At 47.0% G+C, this 17,548-nt stretch overlaps 1 protein-coding gene across 4 annotated transcripts in view; it reads right to left on the bottom strand.

Moving 5' to 3' along the window:
- Positions 1 to 17,548, bottom strand: part of GLI1 (GLI family zinc finger 1) — a 111,077-nt gene that overhangs the window by 5,592 nt on the left and 87,937 nt on the right. For 2 of the 4 annotated variants that reach the window (XM_083486155.1, XM_083486156.1), the window contains exons 2-12: positions 12,202 to 12,396; positions 11,594 to 11,692; positions 11,272 to 11,364; positions 10,399 to 10,594; positions 8,687 to 8,852; positions 8,235 to 8,342; positions 6,383 to 6,523; positions 4,307 to 4,456; positions 3,087 to 3,251; positions 2,536 to 2,766; positions 289 to 562 (exon numbers count right to left, since the gene is read on the bottom strand). In XM_083486155.1, the coding sequence (XP_083342281.1) occupies positions 289 to 562; positions 2,536 to 2,766; positions 3,087 to 3,251; positions 4,307 to 4,456; positions 6,383 to 6,523; positions 8,235 to 8,342; positions 8,687 to 8,852; positions 10,399 to 10,594; positions 11,272 to 11,364; positions 11,594 to 11,692; positions 12,202 to 12,298 (1,720 nt within the window). In that variant the 5' untranslated portion in view covers positions 12,299 to 12,396. Of the gene's footprint in view, positions 1 to 288; positions 563 to 2,535; positions 2,767 to 3,086; positions 3,252 to 4,306; positions 4,457 to 6,382; positions 6,524 to 8,234; positions 8,343 to 8,686; positions 8,853 to 10,398; positions 10,595 to 11,271; positions 11,365 to 11,593; positions 11,693 to 12,201; positions 12,421 to 17,548 lie in introns of those variants that run through there. The other 2 variants (XM_083486158.1, XM_083486157.1) reach the window with 2 other exon arrangements.

Raw genomic sequence — 17,548 nt, 5'->3', positions numbered from 1 at the left:
AACCCTCTATGCAGACCTTATTCTATGGGCATCCGCAGGGGTTTTTCTGATTGGGGTGGGTGGGCAGCAAAGTAAAACATGGCAATGGGGAGCAGGAGAGTTTCTGTCCATTTTGACTTCTCGCTCAGGTTCTACAAATGCTAGAAACATACCCTTTAAAAAAAATGAAAGCTGGAGATCTAGAGATCAAGGCTCATCTGGATTTGGAGGTGTAGATGTGTGCCTGACCCCCTGTGGACACCCCTGCCCTCCCCTCCTCTTCCCCCCAAGACCTCCTTCCCCACGCACCTGAGCCGGGGATGGACGGCAGCTTGACCCCCTTGGCGGACAGGGGCTTGCGCAGCTGCTTCAGCTTGTCAATGCGCAGGTTCTCCAACTTGTGCAGCGCCGACAGCCCAGAGTTGCCCATGGGCTCCGACGGTTCCTCCAGCGCCGACAGGTCTTCTAAACTGCCCCCCGCATTGGCATTCATCTCCACGCCACTGTCGTTGTTGTTTGCGCTGCCCAAGGGCGAGCGCTCGCTGCTGCAGGACGACTGGCCGCCGGGGCTGGGCTGCGGTTTCTGGGGTGGGGGTGGGGGTGGAGCACAGCCACATTGCAGGGTTACAGCAATCGTCACAACAACTCGGGGGGGGGGCGTTCCATGCAGGGTGGGTGGAGAGATCTTGGCTACTTAGAATCATAGAATTGGAAGGGACCATGAGGGTCATCTAGTCCAACCCCTGCAATGCAGGAATCTTTTGCCCAACGTGGGGCTTGAACCCACGATCCTGAGATTAAGAGTCTCCTGCTCTACCACTTGAACTCACTGGGACCTGTATAGGAGTGGGGTACAGTGGTGCCTCGCAAGACGAAAATAATCCGTTCTGCGAGTCTCTTCGTCTAGCGGTTTTTTCGTCTTGCGAAGCAACCCTATTAGCGGCTTAGCGGATTAGCGCTATTAGCGGTTTAGCGGCTTAGCGGCTATTAAAGGCTTAGCGGCTTAGCGGCTAAAAGGCTATTAGCGGCTTAGAAAAAGGGGGGGGAGCGGGAAAAAATCGGAACACTCGCAAGACGTTTTCGTCTTGCGAAGCAAGCCCATAGGGAAATTCGTCTTGCGAAGCAGCTCAAAAACGGAAAACCCTTTCGTCTAGCGGGTTTTCCGTCTTGCGAGGCATTCGTCTTGCGGGGCACCACTGTACTTGCTTGTTTCTTTTATTACATTTCCATCCCCCCTTTCCTCCCAAAGGAGCCCAGGGCGGCAAACAACCAGTGATTAATCAATAGAAATAATTTTAGTACAGATGCAGACTTGGAAAGATCTCAGCTTAAAAGGCTGGTTGGAAGAGGAAAGTCTTCATCGGGCACCAAAAATACAGCAGAGATTGCACCTGTCTCTTATTCAAGGGGAGGGCATCTCATAGGGCAGGTGCCACAACACTAAAGGCCTGATTCCTGTATTGTGCAGAATGGACCTCCTGATGAAACGGAGGCCCTCACCTGCAGAGTGCAGTGACTGTGTACACAAAGGATGAGATTATCTTTCAAGTGTCTTGCACCTTACCTGCACAGGGCTTTATAACACCAAAACCAGCACCATAACTACTTCAACTTGCTTCTTAAACTGAATAACATGTGATGGTAAAACAATATTTTTAAATAAAAAAAAAAAATAGGGCTGCCAGCTTTACTCAGTAGACCACCTACTTAGTTGATTAATCACTGGGGCAAATTCCAGTTGGTGTGGGCAATGGATGAGGGCGGTAGAAAGGAAAATGGGAATAATGCTGAGATGCTCAGGGTGCCAATTTCTGAAGATTTATAGTGCAACGTTCCTTTCTCCAGGCCTGTATGCTGAAGAATGGACTGCAAGAACAGGAAGCTTCCTGGACTAAACGTTTTGGCTGAATCACAAATTCCCACCAAATTCTAATTCCTCTTTGGCTCAGTGTGGTTTGGTTTGGGCAGGTCTGTAGCTCAGCTCCCAGGCACCTGCAAGTAGGTGTGGGAGAAATCCCCACCTGAAGCCATGGAGAGGGACTGCCGGTCAGTGTGTGGGCAACACGGGGCCAGGCGGACCAACGCTCTGACTGGGTATGAGGCAGCTTCCTCATCTTTTCTGACTCATCCTTTCTGTGCTTCTTAAGAAGTAAGGAGGGAAGTGGCCCCCAGTGCTTCTTGAACTCAATAAATTCTAGCCTCATAGGCTGACCCATTAGGGCACCTGCCCCACCAACCTCAGTCTGCCTTCTGGCAACCGCCAACTACCAGACTTTCTGCTTGCAAACAGTGCACGCGGAGGCACTGGCTGCCACCTTCCCTCTCCTCAGTCTCATAGAACACAGCAGGGAATTGGTGGGCTCTGCCTAGCACTGGCTCTGGTGCCACCTACTGTTGGCCTCCTTGCCTTCTGCCCTAGCAGCCTCAATGACCACCAGCCACCACTGCCCAGTGTCAAGATCTGTCCTCCGTGTGTCCTCTCCAAGCAACCATGATACGCCTTGCACTGGAATCTAGTCTCTCTTCTCCCAACACTGCCTGTGTAGCACAGCTTACCAAGTTAGAGTCAGGCACCATGAGTTTGCCTTCGTCTTTCCTGCCTTCGCTGTCTCGCTCCTGTTTCATATCGCTGTGGAGGACGAGTGTCCGGCTGGTAGAGATGGTGTCTCCGCGGTGCTTCTTGGTGACGTGGGCATCTGGTCCGTGCACCGTCTTGACATGCTTGCGCAGAGAACTGGGGTCTGTGTATCGCTTGGTGCAGCCTGGGATCTTACAGACGTAGGGTTTCTGCCAGGACACAAACAGATCATTATCCCTCACCAGAGGTGGTAACTTTAGGCATAGATGCTTCTCTGACTCATTTTGCCTCATAGTAAGACAAGCGTGCTTCAAACTGGGACCCTCCAGATGTTGCAACTCCTATGAACCCTCACTATTGCCTATGCTGCTTGGGGATAATGGGAGTTGTAGTACAACAGCACCTAGAGACTTGAGGTTTGGGAAAGGCTGAAGCACTGGGTCATACCAATACTGCATGGAGGGGGTTTGCCATCTTTTTGATGTGAGGCTCCATGGTTCCATGGTTCACCCTAGGCAGCTGGCCATACCTCATTGGAATGTGTCCGGTTCTGGTGCTTGGCCCGGTCTGAAGCATTGGAGAAGGCCTTATTGCAGCCCTCGTGCTCACAAACGTAGGGCTTCTCCCCCGTGTGGGAGCGCAAGTGGGTCTTGAGGTTCTCCAGTCGTGAGTAGGCCTTATTGCAGCCTTCAAACTGTAGGATAGCAAAGCAGTTGGTAGTTGTATGGCAAAATGGGGAACCCCCACCCCCACAAAATCACTCTTTCTCTGTGCCAACCCAAATGTGTAGCTTCCTTTGTGCGCACACCACACCCTTCTTCCAGTGGGGCAGCCAGCCACACCCATTCACAGCCAGGTATACATGATGGAAGTGGTGGAAGATGGAACCTGGCTCATTGTCACAGGCACCGGGTTCTGCCCAATGTTGGGGGTGCCTGGCGCATGCGTGTGATGTCATGAGCACGACGCACATGTGTGACGTCACGTGGCAGGAGGAGTCTGCGAGGCCCACCACAGCCACAGGGAGGCCTGGTAAGGACTGGTGGGTCCCCTTCGCAGCCGTGGGTAGGCATGGCGAGGCCCACCACAGGACGCAGAATATCGAGGGGGCCCAGCTGCCTCCTTGAAAATTTGAGGCACTCCTGCTGAGGGGTAGGGATGTCAGAGAATTCCATCAGAAATTGAAACTAGTGCACACTGCAAGTTTGACCAAGGCCAGGAATGGAAATCACACAAGTGAATAAAAGCAGTATTCTCTATAGTAGTTTTTGAGTCCACACAAGTTGTGCAAATGAGTAATTTTCCATTTTTTCAGACCCAGAACCCACTTTTAACCCAAACATGCATTAGGGGACTCATTTTGTAATCTTTTACAATATATTTGCATGGTGGTAGTGCTCCTGTTGTGATGCACCTTGGATCAGGCCACAGCTCACTAGTGGTTCCTGACTCCTGACCCACCTGTTGAAGACCAGTGATGTAAATAATTGCATTATTTTCTGCATTGTTTTTGACGTTTCCATTCCACTGAAATGCATTGAAATTAATTACATTTGTTCTGGACATAGTAGAGAATGAAACAACACAGATGTTAGCAGAAGCTGAATAGTAGCAATACAAAAACAGTACTCATTGTGAAGAAGACAAGGCGGGAGACAGTCATAGTGTGAACCCCATCAAACTCCGTCTCTCCTCAGATCCTCCACCCAGGACAGAAACCAGCTGGCTCTTTGAGCCCACCCTACTTACTGTGCACTTGTGGGGCTTCTCTCCTGTGTGGCGCCTCATGTGAACAACCAGCATGTATTGAGCTTTGAAGGGCCGCTGTTCCCGAGAGCACTCCCGCCAGTGGCACACAAACTCCTTCTTCTCCCCGTGGATGTGCTCATTGTTGATATGCTGCAACGACAGGGGAGCAACGCAGCAGAGGTAAAAAGTCAGTGGAAGTCAGTGGCAAACACAATTCATCACCAGCATCTGATCCTGCCTAATCACTGCAAAGCATTACAGAGTGGAAGCAGGGATTGTTCCAGGGTGCAGAGCCATAGCTGGGGGGGGGGTGCAGGGCGGGGGGGGGGGGGTCTAGCCAGGGTTTCTGACCCCGGTGAAGCTTCCAGAGAGGTGCCATTGAGGCTCCCAGCTTCCCAGCTTGTCTGCGCTGCAGCTGGAGAGAAAGATGAAAAAGTGAAAGGCAACTGTGAGCTCCGCTTTCCCCATGAAGCTGAAGAAGGCTCATTTACAAGGTGACACAGGAAGAAGGAGAGTTATTATTATATTTATATGTTTGTGCTGAGGAGAGCCCAAGAACATGCCTTCATCATATAGGGGTACACCCCCCACCCCCAATAAATAAATATTATATGCAAGGGAAAATAGCATTACAATCCAGAACAGTTAATTCAACAGTTGGTCTGTGAGCATTTAGAAAAGGATGCTGTGATTTCTAAGATCCAGCATGGGTTTCTCAAAAATAAGTCATGCCAAACCAATCTGATTTCTTTTTTTTTTTGGTGGTTGATTTCAGTAAGGCTTTTGACAAAGTCTCCCATGATATTCTCATGAGGAAGCTGGTAAAATGTGGGTTGAACAAGGTAACTTAGGTGGATTTGTAGCTGGTTGACTGACCAAACCCAAAGGTACTCATGAATGGTTCCTCATCATCCATCTAGGCTGTATCAACAGCCTAGGGTCCAAATAAAGGGAAGCAATAGTGCCACTCTGTTCTGCCTTGGTCAGACCACACCTGGAATACTGTGTCCAATTCTGGGCACCACAATTTAAGAAGGATCTTGACAAGCTGGAACATGTGCAGATGATCCAGGGTCTAGAAGCCAAGCCTTATGAGGAATGGTTGAAGGAGCTGGGTATGTTTAGCCTGGAAAAGAAGAGACTGAGAAGGTTGTCACATGGAAGACGGAGCAAGCTTCTTTTCTCCTGTTCTGGAGGGCAGGTCTCGAACCAATGGATTCAAATGACAAGAAAGGAAATTCTGACTAAACATCATGAAAAACGTTCTGACAGTAAGAGCTGTTCGACTGTGGAATGGTCTGCCTCAGGAGGTTTTCAAGCAGAGGTTGAATGACCAGCTCTCATGGATGCTTTAGCTCAGTTTTCTGCATTGCAAGGGGTTGGACTAGATAATCCTTGGCATCCCTTCCAACAAAAATAAAATTGAAAGGAATCTTGTTGAAGCTTACTCAGGAGTAAATTTACATGTCAAAACTCCTTGAAAGGGTTTGCACAGAACCAAGAAGAGGGGCGGGTGACAAAAAGCCTCAAAGAAAAGGACAACAAAAATTTTTTGAAAGGAAATCAGAGGGTCTTGGCTGATCTTATGGTCTTGTAATGCAGTCTTGTAATGATCCTGTGACCAAACAAATCCAATTAAAAACCTGACCTCAGATAGACAATTGCTGCACATGGAAGTTCTACTTTTGACAAACAATTTGCTTTTACAGGAAGGGGTGCTCACTTTCCCTTTGGTCATACAGTCATAATACTTCTTAGGATTCCTTTCAATTCAAATAATCTATTGCCTATTTTTATATCCTTTACGAATAAACGTGTTGAGGTGTGTGTGTGTTTATATGTTCGTGCATGTGTGTATGCAAACACACATCCAAGGGGATCCGAGGTGCCAAACTGGGTTTTTGACTCAGGTGACAGAAAGCCTAGTTTCGGCCCTGCCAGGATGTATCTGATGCAGCTAATCAGGGCAGGGGGTTGGACTGCGTAAGTCAGCCCTTCCAGTTTCCACCAAGTTCTAAGATGCCCCCCGTCCCATCCACCCCCCCCAAATCCTGCCCACAGGCCCACATCACTCACGTGCACCAGCTGTTCCTGGGTGTCAAATTCCTTGGAACACCCTTCCCAGTGGCAGTTGGTCTCATACACTGCCTCAGCCTCTACTTTCCCATCTTCCTTCTCCAATTCATCCCGGGGATCAAGCATGCCTAGTAAGGGATCCTGGGATGGAGGTAAGAAATGGAGCATGTTCAGAAAACCTTGGGAACAATTCAGAGCAATGACCTAGTCTGCCCCCCACTGAACAATCCAACGAGAGAGGGGCAAAATCTGTCCATGATGCTCCACCCAGCGCACAGGTATAGCGAGGATTTTTGTGGGGGGGGGGGCAGGCCTTTTGTTAGGGGGGAGGGCTTTTGGGGGGGCAGAATCTCAGCTATGCATTTTTATTGATTTTTCTTGATTGGAGGGGCAGCTGCCCATCCCTGCCCCACCTCCCAGATGTGCTCATGGACTGCTGAAGTCAAGGGTTTTGCGGATGTCCGTGAATCTCTTTTGTGCCTTCTGATGGGTCACATGGCTGAGGCGCCATAAGTTGATGGCAGGTACAGAAGGTCCCAGATTCAGTCTGTATCATCATTGGACTAGAGATGGACCAATGATCTGACTTGTTTAAGGCAATTTTGTATATTTAATTCACAAAAAAATTCTTTTCGCAGGTTGTAACTGTATCACATGGGTGACTGATGGTGTGAAAACATGATATGGGGTGGTTTAGAAGGAGGAAGAGGAGGTATATTTGTATGAGCAGATTTCCACCATAGTGGAGCTTAGAACTCTTTCTTTATTCTGCCATGCTTTTAAATAAATTACATGTATCTGTACATAACATGCTCTTTCAAAGGTTAAGGGTGGATTCCAACATGCTATTTAAAACATAATAGGAGAGTTTGGACTTTAATAAGCTGAAATATGAACAAGCCTTTAGGCTGAGTTTGCAGCCCCTTTGCCTTCATGGTGGAGAGGCAAACAAGCCAGGAAGTCTGCTGTTAATTACACTTGCTTGTTTCATCTGAACCAAGAAACTATGGTTAGCAGCTTTGGAACAAGTCAGGATATTAAGCCAACTTCAAAATGTAGTTTAATATCCTGGTTCATTCTGAAGCTGTTACCCATAGCTCCCCAGCCTGAACACAACTTGCAACTATAACTTCCCTGTTTGTTCGTTTGTTTGCTCACTCACTCACACAAAGGGAAGAGCAAAGGAACTGTGTGTTCAGCCAAAGAGCTTGTTCATACCTTGGCTTATTAAGCCAAGATATGATCATCTCAATGTTGTCAGTAAGTTAAAATACCCTGCCACCAATGCCTCAGCTGCAACCATCAGATATGCCTGCCCAAACCAAAAAGATCTGATGCGTCTCTGGAAACCAGCTTCTGCTAGGGCTCTCTCTGGTGAGCAACTTATGTAATGGCATCTGGTCAAAACGGAGCAGATATTGGGTTGTACCCAAAGTAGAACTGAGTAACACATTCCATCAGCACAATAACTTCTGCTGCTTGCTCACCAGGACTTTCCCCTCCCCCCCTCCTCCATGCCCCCTAAAGGTTGCCCCACACAATCCCACTGCACATGCAGTTTGGTTTGTGGACAGACTGGCAACGAGTGAGAGACAAAGGTGTCATGAACCAGGCCTAGGGTGGGGTTGATCTATCCAGCTGTGAGACTGAAATGTTGGGAGGAAAAACAAGCAAAACACCATGGCTTTTATGTGTAACGCTGATGGTGAGAACATCTCCCTCTCTCTCCTCCACGCCCCCACCGCCCCTCCAGCTCCACATGAGCCAGTCCAGTCCTGGAAACTTGACTCTGGATTTGGAGACAGGGCAGGCTTGGTGTCTGTGTGAGCACATTGGTGTGGCCCGATGTTACCTGTGTCCCTGTCGAGGCTGGGCTGGAAATGTCACCCTCCGAGCACTCCTCCATGCACTTGGTGCTCAGGGCATCCAGAGGGCTGCCCAGGCTGGGCTCTGACTTCAGCTGTGGGAAAGAGACGGCGAGAGCTCCAGGTGATGGTGCCCTCTCCCAGTGCAGCCCCAGACCCGAAGGAGGCCCCTTCTCCCTCTGTTAACTCTACGGCCTCCCATCTTGCGTTCCCAAACGAATGCGAGAGATTAATCTAAGAGCCTACCAAGAGTGCTAAGGCACCCCTGGGTTGTTAACATTTATTTCTGAGGGGTTTTTTTTGCAGGGGTGGGGGTGGGCAGGCTACGGGACTTGGTAAGCAGTGGGTACGGCAGTGTCATGTTGGGGGCTTTTGGTATTCACCTGCTTGAGCGTGACACTTTGAGAGGGGCAGGTGGGTGAACCTGATACCCACTTACCTGGCAGTGTTTCAGCATCCCACGGGGTGGTGGCATATGGTGCATCATCCCTGGCCGGCCAGGCATGTGTTCATGAGATCCACAGGGAGCCATAGGTGGGTTGTGGCCAAATGACATCCCTTGAGCTTTCTGGTGGCCCATGGGGCTCTGGAAGCCAAGGGAAGGGCTGCCAAGGGTGACAGAAGAAAGCACAAGCTGTTTGCATGCAGAACACCTGCATAATGCACCATTTGCACAATGAGCGTTTGCATAATGGCGGTGCTGTGCATGTGTAGCATGATGCAACAGAAGTGCATAACGCGTTACTGAGCCCAAATGCAGCTTTTTAAAAAAACAAAAAGGGCAAGGAAAGTTTCTAGCCCTTATGCTTGAAAGGGCAATGCCCTCCAGCTGTGAAACATGGAGCTGAAGAAACTTCTGGTTGGGGGGCACTATTAGTGGAGAATGAGAACTAACATAAGCGGGAAGGTTTATTTTAATCTCCGGCACGACCGTAGAACTATTTTCATTTTGTTCAAAGTGTACGTGTACCTGGCTTACCCTTACCTGGCTTACCTTAATTTAACAGAACTGCCCTCTGACTATCTATAATGGGGCTTGCTTGGGCAGCTAAGGAGTGTGGAATTGAGGAGATGTAGTCAAGTTTGGGTGTGAGGATTCCCCACTCCTTATTGCGGTGCTCCTCACACACAAAAGGCTCTGGCTTTGGAGGCAGACATTGGTGTGCTTCCCCAAAGAGTAAATCATATATGCTTCTGCTTCCGAATGGCTAGAGTGGGAAGAAGGGGCAGTGGAAGCTCATTTGTGCCAGTTTGGGGGAAACTGAGAACTTGGGGTGTTGGGAGGTCTGAGTGACAGGCAGGTCTGCATGTCCACGGTAGGTCAAGCACATTTTTAAAAACATGTTTGACTTTTTAAAATATGAGGTTTCTAATGTGTGTTGCAAAGAGAGCGTATTTGCTCAGGAGCCACAATTGGCTGACGTATTTGGGTGTGTATGAGAGTTTCCCATACATTTTGCATACAAGTGAAGAAGGCTCTTTGTCAGAGGTCTAGCACTGAGACCAACTAAGTTAGTTCTTGGTATGAGCTTTCGTGTGCATGCACACTTCTTCAGATACACTGAAACAGAAGTTGCCAGATCCTTCTATATAATGAGATAAAATGGCTTAGTCATGTATAATGAGATAAGAATCCAATGTCTTTGTTCAGACCTGGTCTGAACAAAGACATTGGATTCTTATCTCATTATACATGACTAAGCCATTTTTCACCTTCTCACCCCTTGCCTTTTCCTGTAAAACCTATTGCAGTCGTTAAGAGTCGTCAACAGGCTCATCTCAGCTATCTGCCAATCTCCCATTCCCACCACCCTTCTGAGTAATACCCCTCCCCACCGTCTCTCTATATAGAAGGATCTGGCAACTTCTGTTTCAGTGTATCTGAAGAAGTGTGCATGCACACGAAAGCTCATACCAAGAACTAACTTAGTTGGTCTTTAAGGTGCTACTGGAAGGAATTTTTTTATTTTGACTATGGCAGACCAACACGGCTACCTATCTGTCTAGCACTGAGTTTAAGTTTATAAGAGGAACAGGCTTCTATGGTGCCCAGGAAGGTTCCTCAGATTTCCAAATATGTCCCTGGTCCTAAAAAAAGTTGGGGCTCCGCAACACACACAAACCTGACCTATCCCGGAAGGGAACACCTACCTGCTGGTGCCAATGGAGAGGTGCCCGTAGGAGCCACCAGCTGAAGCGCAGCGGGAGTTTATGTAAGCCACCAAGGAATTGGGAGAGGTGCGGATGACAGTCTGCAGGTCAATGCTGGCATCTGAGAGAGGAGAGATGGACAGCGCTCGCTTCTTGGTCAACTTGGCTGTGCTTCGGGGCGTAGAAAAGCGAGTACCTGGGTGGGAAACAGGAAGAACACAGGGAGCTGCCTTATCCTTAGTCAGACTTTACATCTGGGTCAGTATATTGCCAACACTGGCTGGCAGCTGCTCTCCAAGTTTTCAGACAGGGTTCCCTGCCTCCAAGGCTATCTAGAGTTTATTTATTTCTTTAAAGCATTGGGGTGCTCTAAATGAATGTTGGCAGGTCACCAAGCTGTCTGTGCATCTTCTCCACTCCCACACATTCTCCAATGCATGTCATCATATGAGGTTGCCCATGGCCCTCCGGGTGTTGCTGAACTACGTCTCCCATCATCCCTGTCCACTAACCATGCTTGCTGGGGTTGGTGGGGGAGGGGGCCAGGTTGGCTATCCCTGCTCTAAGAGCATCAAAAGACAACTTGATGAAGGGTTCTTCTGTTTCTTGTGCAAGCGCATTACTTCCTGCAAAGAATCCCAGGAACCGTAGTTTATCTTTCACACAGATACAGTTCTCAGCAGCCAAGAATGCTTTGTGGGAAGTCATGTGCTTTAAATGGACAGTGTATTTGCAGCCTTGGAGTGGAAAGGTAAACCAGCTGACACAGAAAGACGGAGGAACAAAAGCAGGAGGCTCTAGTGTCAGTAGTGTGTCCCCACTGGGGGGGTGGGCCCAGGGAGGTGCCCAATATTGTTGACCACTGATGCTGACCTTGTCCAGGACAGCCTCTAGTAATTACAGGCATGTTCCAAAGTGGAGATGTATGTGCTGGGGCTTGCATGGAAGTTGTCACCACGGCGGGTCCTACAGCAAAAGAGACAAGCCACTTTGAAAACTGCACAAGAGCTTGCCTTTTCAGCAAGAGTAGCAGCTATGGCAAAACTATCAAAGAAAACTCCAGCTGCATGCAAAATTTCGGCCTGTGCTTACTTATCTGTGCTCTCAAGTCTGTAGGCTGCAGTGTGTCCCCTTCTACCTTGCCCCAAACTCATTACTTCTCATGAATTTGCCACCACCTGTCCTTGAAACTCACCATCAGTATGAGAAGAATGTTCACTTCCAGGTGGCATCCCATAGGTGTGATGATTCCCCATGGAGTTGGCTTGGTGGTAGTATGGCAAGTCATTGATTCCTGGAAAAGAACAGAGTGAGCCATTAACGGAAGCAGGGGATGTTTTGGTCCACCCTGGGATTCCTTGGAACGTCATCAGGGGCTCCTCAATGAGGAGACCAGTACTGGCAGACAACCGAATCCTGAACAAGGCTCCTGATAATATTCCCTTCCAACATCTACCTCCAGGGGTGTGATGAGTGTGTTCTGAGACACAAGGGCATTGTGTCAGGTACACAGACAAAAACGAGGACCTGCAGAGCTTACTGGTCCTCTGCCCAAACTGAATGTGCACATGCATTCCTAGAAAACCTTCTCTACAAATCCTCTGCAGCATTAAAGGGTTCCATGCAATAGTTCCTCAGCAGACATAGCAACATGGAAAAGGTTCCAGGAAGCTGGGTGGGTTGGAAAACCCTCTTGGAAAAGAACAGAAGGAGAGGCAAACAGATGGCTCAGGTGGAGTGTTGAGCAAGAGGACTGTGCTGCTCTTGGCCCATGCTGCCCCTGGCTGTTGCTGTGAGACTGACCTTCCACCATGGTGCTGGGTTGCCCTTGCCCATGGAGGGGGCGAAGGTAGCAGTGTTCCACGTAGTTATTAACTGGTGCGTTCATCGGGTTGAACATGGTTTGTCGGAGGCTGGATGCAGTCAGGGACACATCTGCTTTTTGGGTGGGTTACAGTGGGCCAGGAAGTGGCAGTGTTCCTGCTCAGGGATCCAGATCTGCAAGAGACAGAGTGTAGTCATGTGAGAAGACAAGAGACATCCCAGCACCCAAGATCCCACAGTCACTGGTGTGGTGGCTCTAGAAGTGGTCCTGTCTTGTTGCGCAGTTCAGCCAAGGACCCTAGTTTTCATCACTGACAGAGAGGGGTCACGTGTCAGTGGCAGAGCACATACTTGGCATGTAGAAAGTTCTAGGTTGAATTCCTGGCATCTCCAGGCAGGGCTGGAAAATACCTTTCTCTCCCCCCACCCACTTGAAACTCTGAAGAGCCACTATCTGTCACATCAGAGGATATTGAGCGGGACAGACCAAGAGTCTGGCTTGGTGCAGGGCAGCTTCCTGCGATAACACAGGTTTAACATACACCTTCCATGATTAGCTCCAGTAATAGTATTATATGCCCTTAAACAGATACGGAGGGCTCCTCCAGACGGCCAATTTATTATTTTTCTTGATTTGGCTTGCACAAAGTTTACACGGGGGTTAGATTATATCCAGTCTTTATTGAGTATTTGTTCTGATTTGTTTGCTCGTAGCTTACACAAGAATGAACATTCATCCTGCATTCATCCCGGTTTGCTTTTTTTATACATCTACCATTCATTCAATTAATCAATCAATCAATCCACACCTTTCAGTGTCGCTTACCCAAACTGCAAAAAGTCTTGTTTCTTTTTTAAAAGTGGATTCATTGCATCAGAGCGACAAAACACAGTAATCCACTTTAACTGAAAAAACCTAAAATTCTCAGGATGCGCCTGAATCCCTCCCGCAAAATGCTGACAAATCTGGAGAGAGACAGAGGCAGTGACCACCCCCCCCCCCGGTTGTCTGATGAAAGGAGGAAAAGAGTTTTCTAGTAAAGCAGAGTGGAGTGAGGGGAGAATCAAAGGCTCATAATTAAATAGATACAAGATACAACTCCTCCCTCTCTGGGGAAATGAATGAAAATGCCTATTAAGAGCATTTGCCATGATTATTTCCTCTTTTACACCTCATCTTAACTGTGGCAATGTTATCAACACAGGACGATGAGTCCCACTTTCCTTTTTAAGAAAAAATATTTGTTCTTTTGACATACACATAAGCTTGCGTAAATGTTTGTGCATATTAGATACTCAACCCTTTACTATGATTTCTATTCTTGGGAATCACTTATTGAACTCAGTAGGACCTGTTACAGAGAAAACACTCCTGAGATTGCACTTCCACTGTGTATGGCCATTGAGTTGTCAATGGATACAGAAGGATCCATATCCTCTCCCTGCTGCCCCTCCAAGCCCACTTTAAATAGGATCCCTATAAAGTCGTACCTTGGTTTTCAAACAGCTTTGTTCTCGAACGTTTTGGCTCCCAAATGCCGCAAATCCGGGAATGACTGTTCTGGTTTGCGAACTATTTTTGGAAGCTGAACAACTGACGGGGCTTCCGTGGCTTCCTATTGACTGCAGGAGGTTCCTGCAGCCAATCAGAAGCCGCGCTTTAGTCTCCGAACGTTTTGGAAGTCGAACAGATTCCGTTCAACTTCCAAGGTATGACTGTACAAAGGATCCAACTCCAGACCCCAAATATGACTTCAGGGTTGTGGGAAGACAGGATTTGCTACCATTTAAGTCACACACTGGCCCACGATCATGTATGAGTCACCAAGACCCAATTCCAACCTTTGATAAGGAGCATGATTATAGATCAGAAAGATGGCTACATCAGAAATGCATCTGCTATGGGGGAAAAGCCAAGAATTACCGTATTATTCTTTCTATAACACGCACCTGACCATAACACGTACATAGTTTTTAGAGGAGGAAAACAAGAAAAAAAATTCTGAATGAAACAGTGGATGTATCATTTTGGTGCTTCATGCTGTGGCCACAGACATGTGATTTGACGGTGAGTTTGCGGTAGGCCAATGCAAAAATCCTGAGAATCCATGTGGATCTGTGCTTTGTAACCACAGCAACCGAAAACAGCTTTTACAACTTTGTAAACAAAGCAACCGAAAACAGAAGGGGTGGGCAATAAGACCCTGAGGCAGAATGCAGGAAAGCAGCAGCCTCCTCTCTGCAGCGCGCGATCTGATTTTTGCCTGATTTTTGCCCCTGCACTCGGGCCAGTCGGCTCCAGGGACCACACATTCACTCAATAACACGCACAGACATTTCCCCTTACTTTTTAGGAGAAAAAATGTGAGTGTTATAGAGAGAAAAATACGGTAAACATAAAATTATAATAGATATAAAAGAAAGAGGAGGCTTTGCTGTGCCAGACTTGCAAATGTATTACGAGGCATCTTGTTTATGCTAGTTAAAAGATTGGATTGCATTGGACAATGCAGACATCCTAGATTTAGAGGGCCATGATTTAAATTCAGCTGGCATGCATGTCTTTGGGAAGGCAAAAATCTGTAAGAGTTTGATGAACTTTATTCTTAGGAAGAATCTGTATAGAGTTTGGGAGAAATATAAAAATCTGCTGGAAAGAAAAACACCTTTATAGTTATCTCCCATCGAAGCAATTACAATTAAGAGAGCTAATATGGATAGACTTACAGGGAACTACTGGATTTTATGGGGGGGGGGGAGACTCAAACTGAAACCAATGGAAAACCTAAGGAGCCAAGGTACGGATTGGTTGCAATAGCATCACTTACATGATTTGTTTAAATTAGGCAGAAAGAATGGACTTTTGGACCAAAGATTACAATTTGAAAAAGAACTCTTACAAAACAAAGATCAACTTTTGTCTAAAATGTATAATCTGTTATTAGAATGGGAAACAAAAGAGAAGCTTGTTAAAGCTTCAATGACACACTGGGCAATAAAGCACCTCTGGCAGAAACTCTGGAAAAGTGACCTGAAATTTACAGCATGCTATTCATTGAAAGAGAAGTATTTGAAAATGATTCATAGATGGTACTTAACTCCAAGTAGGTTGGCTAAGATTTATAAGACAGAATCACATAAGTGTTGGAAGTGTAAAGAAGTGGAGGGAACGTTCTTCCACATGTGGTGGACATGTAAAAAGGTAAAAGGGTATTGGGAAGTGATTTATAATGAATTGAAAAAAAAATGTTCAAAATTACTCCCCCCCAGCCCCCCCCCCAGAGTCCTTTTTGCTGGGGATAACCCAGACTGAAATTCCCAGATGCCAGAAAAGGTTATTTATGCCTGCAACAACTGTGGCCCATGTTTTGTTAGCCCACAAATGGAAAGTGAGCGAAGATTGGCAACTTAAGTTTACAAATTATGCACAACTTGCAGATTTAACATATAGAATAGGAGAGCAGGAAGAACATATGTTTAAAGAAGATTGAAAAACATTTATTGAATATATGGAAAATAACTGTACAGCTGAAAACACTGGCAGCATTAAGATAAATTCAACAGAGTAAAAAAGTTTTGATGGAGGTAAAAGTGGAAAATTGATTTGAATTGTTATAGTAAAATATGCAGGGATATATATTATGTAAAATGAACCATGGAAAGAAGGAGGGAAGTGACTGGATATTTTAAAGTTTGTAAAATGTTTATTTAAAATTATAAAACAGAAAATTTAATAAAAATTATTATACAGTATATATATAAAAAGAAATACCTCTGCTAAAATTCAAGAGGCTATTTAGTTGGCTCTAGAGTCCTCTAGAGTCCTCTAACACGCGGGTGGCGCTGTGGGTAAAAGCCTCAGCGCCTAGGGCTTGCCAATCGAAAGGTCGGCGGTTCGAATCCCCGCGGCGGGGTGCGCTCCCGCTGCTCGGTCCCAGCGCCTGCCAACCTAGCAGTTCGAAAGCACCCCCGGGTGCAAGTAGATAAATAGGTACCGCTTACCAGCGGGAAGGTAAACGGCGTTCCGTGTGCTGCGCTGGCTCGCCAGATGCAGCTTTGTCACGCTGGCCACGTGACCCGGAAGTGTCTCCGGACAGCGCTGGCCCCCGGCCTATAGATGTGAGATGGGCGCACAAACCCCAGAGTCTGTCAAGACTGGCCCGTTCGGGCAGGGGTACCTTTACCTTTACCTAGAGTCCTCTAAAATGGTTTTGGATTGATAATGCTGTTTCACCACTAAGCTGAAGGGGATGTGAACAGTGGGGTTATTTTGCACATGTGGTAGGAATGGAGTTCAAAGATTTTGGGAAATTGTATTTGAGCAAATATCTGACATTACAGGACAACTCATTCCCCCTAACCCTGCTTTCACCTTTCCATCTATTGCAGATCACCTGGAGATATCAGTCAAACCCAAGGAATATGCTGTGTTTGTTTCTCTCTCCCATATTTTTGCCAGCACCTCTCCATGGAAAGACCACCCACAGCTTTCCATTGGGATGCTATCTCCATTTATTACTTTCACCAAAAGAACATCACTCACTTCCCCTCCACCCACTTACTCAGAGTTCCTTACAGCAAAGTTCAATAGGTAAATAGACACAGAACATGAGCCTTAGCTTCTCTTTCTTATTCTGTTGCAGACCAAGTAAGTGCTGTGTGCTTGAATTTTAACTGCATTACTCCAGAGTCATTTGTACTTGTGCTGTTGTTTTCTGCTATGTACTAAGCTTGGATCCTAGAACAATAGGCAAGTAGGATCCTAGAATGCAACAAATGATTGGCTTGTAGGAGAAGACCAATCAGCTTCCAGGAGGAAGTTGATCAGCAAATTAGGCTGGTAGGATCATAGAATGCAACAACTGATTAGCCTGCAGGTAAAGACCAATCAGGCTCCAGGAGGGAAGCCAATTAGACGGGACTCATTGTGTAAATAATGTATATAAAAGCCTGAGGTTGGGGGGGGGGCAATTAAACCACTGTTTTACAAGCTGCAATAAAGAGCATGAAATCACTACAGGACTCCAAGTATATTTCATTTTCTCTTTCATTGTATAAACTATAAAATACAATTTTAAAAGAAAATACTTCCAAGTGGTGGCAGATTTAAGATCTCCTTCCAACCTGGGTACAATGAAATACACAGGAAGTATGCAGGGCCATCAGCCCACAGGAAAGTGTGGCACAAGCTCCGGTCTTCCTCACCACCACTTGCATTCTGAAGGACTCGTGTTTTACACCACAAGGATTGCTGACTTTCTTATCCCTTGAACAGCAGTCCTCTCCAGGCATAGAGAGGGACAGCTTCACTGACTTTGTGCTTGTG

The sequence above is a fragment of the Podarcis liolepis genome (assembly GCF_965112155.1).
Source record: "Podarcis liolepis genome assembly, chromosome: 2".
NCBI classification, from domain to species: Eukaryota; Metazoa; Chordata; class Lepidosauria; order Squamata; family Lacertidae; genus Podarcis; species Podarcis liolepis.
The sequence above is the reverse complement of the archived record's forward strand: the minus strand, read 5'-3'. Positions and strand labels throughout refer to the sequence as shown.